The sequence below is a fragment of the Beta vulgaris genome, chromosome 4 (assembly GCF_026745355.1).
Source record: "Beta vulgaris subsp. vulgaris cultivar EL10 chromosome 4, EL10.2, whole genome shotgun sequence".
In the NCBI taxonomy this organism is placed as follows: Eukaryota; Viridiplantae; Streptophyta; class Magnoliopsida; order Caryophyllales; family Amaranthaceae; genus Beta; species Beta vulgaris.
In genome coordinates, this window is record NC_079205.1 from 63,870,143 (window position 1) to 63,884,393 (window position 14,251).

A 14,251-nucleotide genomic window follows, 5' to 3' on the forward strand; every position below is an offset into this window, starting at 1 on the left:
TTACGGTGAAGAAGCTCTAATCCCCCACTTGTGGATGTACGTCTATTTTGACTGAACAATGTAAATCCTTGTGTTCTTTGTCTTCTTTATTGTTTTCTCATCTTTATTACTTCATTGATTTTATTCCGCATTGAACAAATTACAATAAAACCCTATACAATAAAAGCCTTGTAAATTTGACCCTAACCCTTTAACTATTGGACTACTCTGTCCAATAACCATGTCTACTAGTGGGTAGTTGCATATTATTTGGTTTTGTGTAGATTTTCTTAGGAGGTAAAAATTGAAAAGGCTTGTTGATATAGTAGTATTACTCCATGTCATTGGTAGGAACTTTATCTTTTCAATATAAGGTTGTAAATTCAAATCTTGTAGAAGATGCATGGTTTTTAACACATTTTCTATTACAAATCATATAAGACATTCTTACAATTATTTATTATAAGATCACAAAATAAAACTATCGTAAAGCAATCCTACACAAGACTTGCAATTTTGACAATTAACATAAGCCTATTTGAAGTCACGAAGAAAATGATAATAAGTCGAAATCTTCAAATACGACCTCCAATTTCAAAATTGTACCATATTGATTTTTAATACTATTCATAAACTTTATTTTGACCATCCTGAATTAGTTACAATTAAGAGAAATATATATTCAAGCTATTGTTTGATTTTTTTTACACATATACATAATATCAACTTTTTATTACTTCTACAAGTTTTTTTGCACAAAAACTTGTAAACAATCAAATTAATGCTCAAAATTATGCGTTGGCAAACATACTAATTCCTGTAGTGCAACTGAAAGAACTGTAATAATAGAGAATGAATACGCATCTGAGAATTGAAAAATCAGATGCATACCAAATCATTATAGAAAGTGGTACACAAAAAAAAAGGTTAAGCAAAGTTAAGAAATACTCTTAATGCGAAAAATTCTACGACTTATGATCCAACTACATCAAAATAACACTTCGCCAATGTCTCACCTGATTCAACTAATTTGTACAAATAGTTGACGGAAATTGCAACCTATACTAAATAAACTTATGATGAAAGAACTAGAGTGCCCTACTTCTCGGCATTCTTCTGCTTCTTGGGCACACGGTAAGCACCCACAACACAAGCATGGTCGCGCTCGAATGGCTCAAGAGTGACCTGCTCCATCGGCTTGAACTGCTCTTGTTGTAGCTTCTTCACTTCTGCTGCAAATACTGCCTCGGCTGGACTAGTTGAATCAATGCAGTTAGCCTGAAATTTGGAAGCAACAATTCAGCATATAGGAAGTACTGAGGACAAAATCTAAGATCAAACCAACTCTTGAAGGCGTATAAACTCGTATAATGCAAAGAACAAACCTTGATTGATATAACAAAGTGGCCCCCTGTTTTTAGGAAATATGATGCATTGAGTGCCATAATTCTAGCCTGCGAGCAAAAAATTTGCTAATGTCAGCCCAAAAATACACTGCACTGAGGTTTCCTAGGAAGAACACATCATAAAGTGACAAAATGTCATCAAATCACATATTTAACCAATGCAAGAAACATGTCATTGCATGGCACCTCAAAACATACTACAAAATAATATGCAGCAACGACACTGACACAACCAGCAATGTTTACGGTGCAGACCCGGCCGCTAAACAACTTCCTATAGTTATTACCGGTTTCAAAACCATCAAACAAACAAAATGGTCAAGGAAATAAAATTGAAAAGAAATTGCAACAATTAACAAAAATCTACTCTAGTCTTTGATAAATTTATATCAAAGGTACACCAAGTGATTTTAGGTGTAGCAGATAATAAAAACAGCATCCCCACATTTTGTAGTAACTAAGACGTCATCCATTGAACATTAAAGGGAATATATGACAAGCTCAAAGAATATAGCTCAAAACTTCACGACGCATACAAAAACAAAAATGAGTTGAGTCCATGAGTTACTCTTACTGCAACAGTCAAGAGTACAGTATATATTGTGTCTTGAAAGGGAAAATCTGTTCTAATAGTCCACAATAATTAGTTTGAACCATAAACAAAACAATTTGGTGGATCAGATACTTTAAAGTTTGGTCTTAAAAGGGAAGAAATCACAGAAACTCACAGATACTCCTACAGTTGAGGATTTACATTAACAATAAAGTTTAACATGGGAACCCCTAAAAACTCAGTAGTGAAGTGCAAATTTCAGAAATACAGAAAAGGAGAATCCAAGAAATTCATCGCATACTCATTGATTCAGGTCTTAACCATGGAGTGTTGCAAGGGAGATTCCAAAAAATAACTCGCAAATAGCGCAAATATCAAAACTATAAACAAATGGATTACAAAAACAATTTTGCGCATCAGATACTCGGAGTTCACATCATCCATCAAGTCTTGAAGGGGAATCCGAAGAAATCATCATATGCTAGATATAGATTTGAACAGAGCAGAAGAACATTTGACTTAGGACAAAATGTAAGCTTGAGGAGAAGAAATATTAAATATAAACGTGCTTACGCAAATCCAAATCCAAAGCCAAAAACGAGCTAATTTATCTAATAACACTTTATGGTCAAGTTAGAGTGCTAAGGATATTTCACATAACATTCCAATTCACTTCATTTAAGCAAGGTTCACCATGGTAATCAAGATGTCTATGATAGTCCCAAATTCATCAACAAGATATAGAAGAGCTTGGTACTTATAAATTAAGCAGAAGTATATACAAAGATGGAAAATGATATCACCACTCAAACAATACTAAATTGATGAGAAAAGAACCTGATCAGGTTGGGCAACATCAGAAAAGATTACATCAACCATGCCAACCAACATCCTGTACTTGGCCGGATGCCTAGCATCTTCAATGATAGGAATGACATTAGTTCTTTTTTTTGCCATGTTAACTAAATCTCTACCACTTCTGTGTGAAAATTCAACTGCATAAACAACGCCTTCCTGCCAAGAGAGTATTTAGATCAAACCTATTTCAACAATAAGCACATATATTGCTAAGTCATCCTATATTTGACATGCCACTTACAGGGCCAACGAGATCTGAAACATGTGACACAGTAGTACCAGAAGCAGCACCAAGATACAAGACCCGTGCACCCGGTTGCTGCAAAGACAAACACAATGAAGTCCCATTAATAAAGGAGACAAAACACCAACATGAAAAGCAACCCTTTCATCGAACTAAAGCAACAAAATACTTACAATCCAGATATTGTCAACACCACCAAGAATAGCAGCTGCCAACTTTGACCTAAAAGGGTTCCAGACCCTGTATTCAATCTTTGTTGCATCTTCTTGCTGCGATAAAAGAAATACAATTAAACAAACAGCTCTGAAAAAGTAAGATACAACTAAATGCTACGCAGAACTAACAGCAGAAACTGCGATTAATTTTGTATTTTTTGAGCAGAAAGGGATCCTATCTTATAGAAAACAGAGGATGTGCCAAGAGTAAGAAATGCAGTTTCAGCAATTACTGCCCAATGAATGACCATCTTGAAATATAGATTAGAAAAAACAGCATGCTCCTAAACTTTATTCATTAAGGAGAACCAAATAATCAATAACCAATAAATAAGTATAAATCTGCAAGAGTAGGTACTTCTTTCAAAAAACTTATAAGTTCGTCTTGGAGACAATTTCACCAATATTTTCAACTTATTGGGAGCATAACTAACATCCCTGAGTATATGAAATATTCAATCGAAAGACTTACAGCATCCATGCTTCAAATAGTAGTCTAAAAAGCACAGTTAGACTTGGTACTCACTTGCACTCCTCACAAAAAAGAATTTTACACTATCAGCATCTTTCTCAAAACAAGTTGCCTCGATCCTAATCATTAGGAACTTTTCTTCGAACCTAACATTTTTTATTAATAGCAAATGTTGTATATCCATATCACTAATGTCGTAAGTACTATATATCCTAATACAATTGCAAGGCTTTGGAGTAAGACATTTGCAATTCAGTATACTAACATTTGCAACTCAATATACAACTAGTTAAATATCCAACATAAAACGATCGGTCGCCGTTAGGACCGTAGATACATTCCTGACAACAAGGAATAATATTTCTCAAAACACAACAGAGCCAATGCATAACAAGCAATACCAATACTAACCAACACGAATGTCGAATCCATGAAAACAAAAGATCGGAAAAAACGTATAAGACGTTACCTGAACAGAGATACGCTTCTCATTGTAAACAGAATCACCAGGCACCATATTCTTAGTTACAAGAGCATCTTCTTTACCCTTAGCAATAAAAACACCCTTATGTCTGTGAGGCTCTACCATCACTTTGGCACCACCCTTGAAACCTCCCCTTCCACCTCTGCCACCACGACCACCTCCTCCTCTACCACGACCGCCACTAGCTCCACGACCACCTCCTCGTACGCCGAATCCTCGGCCACCACCACCTCGTCCTCTACCTCCACCATCTCCTCTTCCACGTCCTCCGAAACCGCCTCTTCCTCCTGCAATCCAGTATTAATCCAATAAATTTAACATATTTATAAGGAAAATTTAGTTTTAACTACCTTCCTTATATCAAAATATTGAATTTCCTATATCAAAATATTGAAATAACTACTTTTCTTATATCACGATAATACAATATTGAAATAACTATCTTTCACAATTTTTAGTAATTTAACTACCTCTGTTATTCCCAAATTATTAGTTTTTTCATAATTTTTCATTGAATTGACAACCTTTGCTGTACCTCTAAAAAAAATTCTACCTTTATTGTTCCCAAATTATTGGTTTTATGTTTATCAAAAATTTCAAAGCTTTGATATAAGAAAGGTAGTTACAACCAAATTAACCTATTTTAACTTACATTTTATAGCCTTTCAAGAAAACTTACATTTTATAGGAATATATTGAATTGGAGTAATATTACATGCAGAAATTACTAAGATGATATAGAACAAAGGGAAAGGAGAAACATTAATTGAATTGCGAAAGTAGTTTACCTCTTCCAGGGGGCGCCATAGATGGAGATGAGAGAGAAAGGAAGAAGAAATTAGGGTTTAAGAAGTTTAACCGTGAATAATGGAAAATGGAATGAATAAGAGCTAGGCCCTAGGGTTAGGGTTTTAGAGTTGGGTCTTGGTAGTTGGGTGGGGTGAGTAGAGAAAAAAAAGATATGTTTATGATTTACTTTTGAACAACTACTATTAAGAGGTGATCATATGTCGGGTTGGGGCGGGTTTGGGAAGGGCCGCACTTAAAAAAAATTGTTCATTGATCGGGTTGGGCAAAATTTTGTACCCAAAGCCCGCTATTTCGAACTCAAAGGAGCGGGCTTCAGGCCAAAATTGGGTCGGGCCAAAAAAAATTGACTAAAAAGTCTTTTGGCTTGCCCAAAGCAAAAAAATCGGGCCGGACCAGACCGCAAGCCAATAAAACTGCCCAACCCGCCCAAAAATCGGCCCAGGTCGGGCTGGAGTTGATCAACTCTAGTATTACCTCTGTATTCTTTAAGTTGCATCATTTGCTTTTTCACACTTGTCGAGACGATTTTTTTTAACGTTTATCTATCTTATTAGTGGTAAGTAAAAATTATAACATTGGATATTTGGAATCCTCGCATTGAGAAGAATCTAACAAGATCCTACTTGACTATATATATATATATATTTTTATATATAATAACGCGAGATAGCTTAACAAAGTTGGTTGATGAGGTAGTATATGGACATGGTCAAAGTTTAGTCGAAATCGTTCTTTGAGTAGATGAACAAATGCAAAAAAAAAAAAAAAAAAAAAAAATCAAGCTTGTGTTAGTAAATGAACGCGTACGAAATACCTTCATATTTTACTTTTTAATATTCATGAACAACTTGATTAATACTTGTAATTTTTTTCATAAATATTTATATTGTTAGGATTTTTTTTGGTTATTAAAAAGTCAAAGGCGAAGAAGCGTAATCATCCATCCTTAACTGGATGCCTTACCCTCCCGTGTGGTTATGGGAGCGGGCCTACTTTCTACTTTTTGACTATGGAGCCGGGCGGCAAGCAAGTGAATGTGATCTTGCCCTCTATCAGCCGGTGTGTGTGAGCTTTGCTCACACCTTATAGCTTTACACTGTCGCCGGCTACTTTCGCTCCTCTACCGTATTCATTTATTCATTCTTTGGAAGCTAGGCACGTGACTTGATAGCGCAGGCACAAGACAAACAAAGAATAGCAAGACCGCATATCAAAAGGTTTGGAACCCAAGCTTACTTTTTTTATGAAATAAAAAAGAAGAAGGCGCTGTAAGCGATAGTAGGTGTAGGTCTTTCTTTCCAGCCGGATTCATTCATGCAATGGAACTCCGGAACTTTAAGAACTGGCCTTGGCCTTGGAAGGAAATATTTATTCAGATCACAAACTTTTAGAAGCTGACATTGCTAGTTGATTTTTTTTCGTTGACAGTCAGCATGTGTCGGACTAGCTTTCCTTGGCTTTCGCCTAGCCGTCTGTCTTAGCTAGCCCCTAGCTGTCTGTCTTAGCTAGCCCCTAGCTGTCTATCTTAGCTAGCCCTTTCAAACCAGCAGACTTGCTTTCTTGTCCTCGGCCTTCAGACGGGATGCTCTAGGTGCTGCTGCTTTTAGCTGGAATGCCTTGCTTCGCTCTACAGCTAGTGGAGACAACGACTAATAAGATTGACGACAGGAGAAGACCTTAGCTTTATGACTTTTCTGTTATTAGACGAATGTTCTTGTTTACGCCTGTCATTAACTTAAGGCTAGTGTAATGGAGGGCTTCCTCGCAGTAAGCTTTCTAATAAAACGAATAGTCTACATCCGATGATCCACATAGTCAGTCGTTTTTTTTCATATCTTCTAAGATTGTTGGGGGTGCATATATGGCTCTTTATGAATAGAGGTTTGTTAATTATCGCCCCAAAATTACTTAAAATCGCCATAAATCCATTTTTTATGACTATTTTACCCTTTCCTCTTTTCCACACCATCCACCACCCCACCACCATCCACCACCCCACCACCATCCCCTACCTCTCCACTGCCACCTGTGACCCTCCACCGCCGTCACCTACCTCCCCCAACCACCACCATCACCCACATACTATTAATGACACCATATTAATGTAACTGGTGTCTGCCTTTTATTGGAATGTTTTTCGAATGAACTAACTTTGGTTTTATTATTTAATGGTATGATTAATGTGCTGATTTCTTGAAATTTGCTCCTAGTTAGTGCCATATTAATAGTTGTATCCTAAAATTATTATTTGAAGAGCAAAGTTTGCTGAGCAACGAGAAGCAAATGACACCATTTTTATTACCTCTTGCTCCAAAAATCTTCAATACAAAAATATAAGAGCATGATAGCAGATGCTACTGCTACTGGTGAATTAAGCTAAGATGACTTTCACAGGCCACAGGCCAACATCGCTGATTACAGAAATTCTCCCAGATTCTATACACTTGACAAGAAAACCTTTGTAAAAAACCGCCTCCTAGTACCAAAAAGGAATAGCAGGTTCGCTAAAAAGGCTTATATCCTGCCCACAACTTTCTACAATTTAATGATGGGGTCATGAACAGGACCTACTTCTAATGTAATCTATACAAAGCTTAACTAGATAATGTATGTGCAGCTCCTATGCATCATTACCCTCATTGGCACTGTAAGTCGTAGGGAAAGAAAGCTCCGAACTTCATTCTGCAGCAATTTTTTTTTAGGCTTGGGCGAACGTCCGCGGTGGACGTTCTCCCCATGGCAGGAACGTTTGGCCTGGACGTTCCGGCCATGGGGCGATCGTCCGCGGTGGACATTTCACCCATGGCCGGAACGTCCAGGCCAGACGTTCCGGCCATGGGGTGAACGTCCACCGTAGACGTTCGCCCAAGCCTAAAAAAATTTCGCTAACATCAAATGCGTTGGATGAACTTTGTTGTTATATTCCCTGATATAATTATGTGAAACTTGGGGAAATTTTTGAGTGTACTTGCACTCAGCCTTCAAATTAAACATCCCATTTTATTTTATTTTTTGTAAATGAACTGTTAATGTCGACAGGAAGAGGTGGAGGGTAATATGGTGCGAAGGCTAACGTATGGTCATGTGGTGTTATTTTGTATGTTTTATGTATATGGTTTTTACCATTTAATGGAGAAAATGGTGATTTGGAGGAAATGGTGGAGAAGATGAAGAGAGGAGAGTTTAGGTTGTTTAAGAAAATGTCTTCGGATTTGAAATGGTGGTGGTGGTGGTGGGTGTTTGGCAGCAGGTGGGTGGTGATGATTTAAGAAAAAAAGGGAGAAGGTTATAGAGGTAATTTTAACTATTTTTTAGGCGATTTTAAGTAATTGTTGGGCGATGTATAGAAATTCAGTTATGAATATGAGGGCTTTTTTTTTTTTTGGTAATTTAGATGCAAGATATCCATTGCTTATGTATAGGATTTGAAAGTTTGGAGAGATTTGCACATCTTGGTAGTTGGACTATATCTGGGTTTACTATTTAGATTGATTTATTTTTAACTTTTAGCAACGCATATAAGGTTTAATAGTTAATTAGGATGGTTTGTTTCTTTTTTTAAAAAAAAAAAGAATTATTGCTTTAATTATAAAGAGGTGGAGTTTAAAAGCTCATTCATTTATGCAAACTCGTTTGAGTTTAGGCGAGCTCAAAACGTAAGTGAGCATTTGCTCACGCAACCAAAAATGCTTAACGATATTAGCCCAAACAAGAAATTTAAAGCTATCTTGAGCTCGAGCCATATCCCAAACAATTACAATACTTATCAAGTTTAGCTCAAACACGCTAAACCGACTTCGCTCGACTTAATCATCCCTACGTATAATACACATTGCACCTCACACACCTAAACTCGTGAAACTCATGTGAAATCCTTCCTCTCCCACACTAGACTTTATGTCCGCAGTCGGCATAAACTCTAAGAAAAACACAATATAGGCGGCTATGATTCATTCAACTTACTTTTATCTAAACTTAATTCAACTTATTAGAACTTATTAGTCCTTATCAGACCTTATCTAAATATATTAGACCTTTTTCTTATGAGAGTGTCGACTCTACCTTTGCTGAACTAAATTTATTAGACCTTATCAATCTCAATTAGATCTTATGTGAACTTATAAGGAGTGAAATTAAAGTTAAATTAACAAACCACTTCACCGTGACCCATACCGGACACTGGATTTTCACCCAAAAAAAAAAACCTTACCGAAACGACACAGTAAAATTCTTGCGGTTAAATTCCCAATAACTCATCGTTCCCTGTTCTTTCCATTTCTTGAATTTTCGCAATCAAATTCCACATTTTTGTAAATGTTCTCTGGTAATTTCAGTTAATTAAATTACCTATATCAGGAAAAAGATTAGGTCTTTGATTAAGCTTAATTCTCCTTTTTTTGTGTTTCTCTTCTGTAATTTTTTGAGCTTAATATTTTTTTTTTTTGAATAACCATTGTTAATATTAAAGCTTAATTTCATTTTTTTTCTTTTCAGGTTTAATTTACAGCGAAGAATCAGAAATGCAGCCACCTGATTAGCATTCAAAGTAATTAATTTTAATTACAGTCAGAGGTAGATAGTCTAGATTATAAACTATGATTTCATGTGAATTAACCCAATTATTGCAATTCCATTAACGTTAATTATCTTCTAAGTAGTTCTTGATACCATATAATTATTATTATATATTCAAATTTTTTCACTTTTTATAATATTGTATATAGTATATTTGTATAATTGTATGCACTAAGAAAATCAAAGGGTTTGAAAAAAAATATGATGAAGGAGAATTTCAATATCATAGGCTGCATATTCAATCATATTGAGTGTATATTGTTTGGTCTTTATTACGAAAATGTCACTTGATTCGCGAACTAGGACTTCCTCAATCCCTCGTATTTTCAAGGTCTAGTTGAGCTAGATTAGTACATTGCCATTTTGTTGATTGTCTTTCATGGATGATGATACTAGTTAATGTATGTAATTTAGTTGATTTAACAACTTTAGAGTTTATTTTATGGTGTAAGTTTTTCGATAGAAAATAGAATTATCTTCGGATATACTTCTATATTGTTATAATCTATTAATTTTGATTGCTTAACTTGAAATTTACAAAATGTGATCAATTTTTAGTCTTTTTAAATTTGTGTTTGTGTGTGTGGATGGTGATGGAGTATGGTATTGTGTGCAGTATTATTACACATGTGTAGCTCTTTAAAATGTTTTGGGTTGTTTTTGTTGAATTTCTTTTCTGATTCTAAGTAAATCCGTACAGAGTGCTTTTGTAGAATAAGAAGGTGTTGCCCGGTGGGAGGGAGGTATGCATATATCTTCTCAAAATCCCATTGTTTTACTCTTTTTCCTTCATAAGGTAAGGAGATTAATGGCGTAGTATTGATATTTGCATACCATTTCAACGTTTAGTTTCATTGGTTTGGAAAGAGTTTTAGGATATATTTTGTTTGTCATAATGAAATCTGTGTTGCTATTTGCCAATGTCATTTTCCTCTCGCTATCCTTAAAGATCAGGGGTATTTGACACTCCGTCATCAGGATCATGGAAGTGGCCTATGTTTAGGAGATCAATGATGGAGTAGTGATACATTTTGTTTGCACATTTAGTTTGATTGGCTTGGAATTATATAGGAAGTTTTCGTTGTTCATACAGGAATCTCAGTTGCCAATTCCACTTTCGTCTTGCTATCCTTGAAGATCAGTGGTACTTGCCAACCGGCCAGTCCATTAGGATCATGGAAGTGTTTCTTATCTTTATTTGCCAATCTAGTGTTCACGTTATCCTTAACAATGAGTTGAACTTGTGTGAGACATTTGTACAATTTTGTTTGTAAATCATGTCTTTATGCATACCAATATGTGGAAACAGATTTTAAGGATTGAATTCTGTTTCCTTGCATGCAATTCTAAGTGTCAGTTACCAGTTGTCACATAAGAAGTGCCGTTTTTTTTTCTTTTTCTTTTTTGGTGCTGTAGCTACTAGAAGAGGTCAACAATTGTTTCTTAACTTTACATAGTGCAATCATCCAGCATTCAAGATTTTCTTTGTCTTTGATATAGACATTGTAGGCACACCATTGCTGCTCCATTGTAATCTTTTCCCTATGTTTCAAATAGGGGAAAAAGAAACAGCCCATAAAACACAGTGAAAGAATAATATTTGCTACTCTATGAGATTCATGGATAATGATGTTATTTTCTTTTCCCATTCTTGTACTATGAAATAATGTATATCCTTGAGATGGAATACTTTGCGCTCATAAGTCATAAGTGACCCCTTTACTCCCTAGTGGATGGGGAACTTTCTTGAAAGAGTACTAGCCTACTAAGAGAATTTAATGAATAACATACCTTTATAATAGGTAATCTGAAAAACCGAAACTCTCCAGGGTATAAATGCATTGCCTGAATGCTTATGTTGAAAATAAACAAAATCAATAAGAAAAAACAGCTTCTGTAGGATAGAGCTGCGTGCATGATGCCACCAATTGGAATGGTCATTCCTGATATCTTATGTGATTATAGTACAATGGATTAAGGCGGTTACTCAGGCCTATGGTCAATTTATGTTCATACATAATTTTAATCTAGGAAATAGTGGTTATGGGATAAAATCCTTACGGATTTTAGTTTTCCAGCATATGCTGCTTTGGCATTGAGATATATTGCCAAATTTATCGCCATTTGTTATCTTCACACCTCCTTATACCAGTAGCCAACCGGTGATATTGAGCTTCGAGTATATGAGCATGAATGGATTTTCGTGGGCGAAGACTGGTAACCGGGAACAACGCAATAGTTTTACCATATGTAGGTTGTGTACATACTTAAGCATATACGGAGAATCTCCAAGGAGCGCACCATCCATCAAAAACATTGTATTTGGTTATTTAGGGACCTATCATCATTCATAACTGCTGCATAGAATCATTTTGATGAAGTTTATATTTGGTAATATTTATAATTCATGTATAGGTTAAAAAGAGGATCCGGTCCTTTGGGCGGCCTCATCAATTATTCCTAGGTATTTTTGTCTTAAATTTGATTAACTCCAAAATAGCCGCTACTCTTCTCCTGCACAATAGCCTTCTTTCTCTACGCGGCTGGTTAGTCACAGATTCGTGGTGACAAAATGTTTAAAGGTCTTGATCTTCCTGGGAAAGAATTTATACTCCCAAACATAACTAGCCCGTGGTTGGTGGAAGAGTTTGTTGTCTATCCTGAAGTTTCTGACCAAATAGAACAAGAGTCATACCCTACTGCTATACTTGATGATTCCTGTATCTCTGAAGTCATGAGAAACCCATCTATTCCACTTGTGGAATCAGTGGAAGCTTTTGCTTTGGGGCTTATAGAAACTCCTTTCGGGTATTCTTCTGTCAAACCAAATGTTGATATTCCCATGAACAAGCAAGAACTTCATGGTCTTCAGCCTTTTACAGTGGTCAAAACAGAATGTCAGGATTTTCCTGAATCTTCTCTTGACCAGACTGTTCAAAGTGATGCCAATGCATCTACTGCAAACTCCAACTGCCCTAAGCTTGCCTTAGTGGATGAACAACTTTCACTAGCTATTCTTGAACAATTGAAGGCTCTGTCTGCAAAGTAAACGATGTAATTGAGACTCCAGTAACCAATATGGATTTCCCTTATGGAGCGTCACAAAGTGGGATCCTTCACAAGAAATTAGAAAGTCAATGCTCCATTTTCTAGCATATAGAGAAATCTTAGGAACCGAGTTTAGGAATTATTAAGCCACATAGAATAGAGATCCTCTTAGAAGTATATCCTGATCTCAGGAAGACTTGTATGTAGTGATGTTAATTTTGGTATTATTATCATACTTGCTTTAGTGTAAAATTGCAATCTCAATTGATAGAGTTCTTTTAAATTGTCTGAATCTTTATTTATATTCTTTTTGTTGGAAGGAAGAATCTTTATTTATATGTTCACTTGTTCCATTAGTGACCATAACTACACGTTAAAAAAATTTGACCATATATGTGATCTTTCTATGTAACAGAAAGAAATGAGGTTCTTGGTGAAATTGGAAACTTCGGCAGTACCATCTGGTCAAATTGCATGAATCCTTTATCTAGTAAACTCAAAACATTTCTTCTCTTGTTCTATTAATGGCATTGTTTGTTTAAGCTTGTACGCACCCGTGAAGTATCAATTTCTCTTAGTTTGCTAAATGGTAATTATACAAGTATTTGGGTAGTCCAGTCTTTGATTATTAAAGTGAACATAAAGTCCTGTGATTCTCTCAATCTTTGTTGCACATTTGTTTAATTATGTGAAAGCACGATAAAGCTGGTGTTGTTTAGTAATAGATAATGTATGTGTTCTCAATCTCTGCCAAGTAGGTAAGCACCATCCTTCATCTTGTATATGGTAACAAAGTAACAGTTGTGGCGTGTATCATTATTCTTCGAGATATAATGAGATTTCTTGTTTCTTTGAAGCTTGAAAGTTTTAGAGTTGCCAATAGTTCAAAATCTTAGTGACGCTCTTTCTCTATAAGTATCACCGTCATCTTTGCATAGGACAAGTGATGCATGATTGTGAGGCAAATGATCTTGCCTCTTTTCTAAAGTAGCAGACAGTCACCTATTCTGTGCTTGAAGATGGGATGTCTAGCCTACCATAGATTATCGTTCATGGCTTGATGGTTCATTTGGTGTCATTGGAGTTCACGTCATTAAGACTTGATATGTGAGCTGTGCAAAATGTCGTGTTAGTCCCTTGTGATGAAGATTGCCGCTCAAATCTTTCAAATGAGGACACTTTTACTGCTTTATATCATTGAAGAATTGTTTGCATTAGTTTCACAACCTATCAAGATTTAATGTTTCGCATAATTCTATCATAGATGCTATGCTTTCCTAGTACTCTTGTGCTGTTGATTTCTGTTGGTTTCTTTGATGTTGTGTAGATGATAATATGATTCTTGCAAGGTAAATTGAGATCTCTCCTAGCTCTTTCCTCAAGGACCTAGGAGATCAAGGATAACCAAGGATCAGTTTTTCGGAATCAGGAAACATTTCCACTCAAGCGTCCTAGGCCCTTCGCATCTCAATAATCTCAACCTCAGATTTAGAATCCTATTTATGGTATTTGAAGAGACAACTACCAATTTAACCAAGTAGGTTTTGCATACAAATAGGCCATGTCGTTATTTATTTTTCTCTCCCTCTAATTTGTTATAACAAATA

At 35.8% G+C, this 14,251-nt stretch overlaps 1 protein-coding gene, 1 long non-coding RNA gene and 1 other non-coding gene across 5 annotated transcripts; 1 reads left to right on the top strand and 2 right to left on the bottom strand.

Annotated features, from left to right (window-relative positions):
- Positions 1-822: 822 nt before the first annotated feature.
- On the bottom strand, positions 823-5,157 carry LOC104890000 (rRNA 2'-O-methyltransferase fibrillarin 2). Its single transcript, XM_010675351.4, has 7 exons — positions 5,000-5,157; positions 4,197-4,498; positions 3,214-3,309; positions 3,038-3,115; positions 2,776-2,952; positions 1,365-1,433; positions 823-1,257 (listed from the first exon to the last, which is right to left on the bottom strand). Exons 1-7 carry the CDS (start codon positions 5,016-5,018, stop codon positions 1,078-1,080), a joined length of 921 nt encoding a protein of 306 aa, XP_010673653.1. The 5' UTR covers positions 5,019-5,157; the 3' UTR covers positions 823-1,077.
- LOC125497211 (small nucleolar RNA snoR60) lies at positions 2,351-2,422 on the bottom strand. Its single transcript, XR_007273845.1, has one exon. It is a non-coding gene; the product is annotated as a small nucleolar RNA snoR60 (small nucleolar RNA).
- A 3,129-nt stretch (positions 5,158-8,286) lies between the features above and the next one.
- Positions 8,287-13,519, top strand: LOC130591315 (uncharacterized). Of its 3 annotated transcripts, none has more exons than XR_008969207.1 (3): positions 8,287-9,389; positions 9,516-9,567; positions 10,297-13,519. It is a non-coding gene; the product is annotated as an uncharacterized LOC130591315 (long non-coding RNA). The 3 variants fall into 3 exon arrangements; XR_008969206.1 differs by having other exon boundaries at positions 8,287-9,345; positions 9,516-9,593; XR_008969208.1 differs by having other exon boundaries at positions 8,287-9,345.
- Positions 13,520-14,251: the final 732 nt, after the last annotated feature.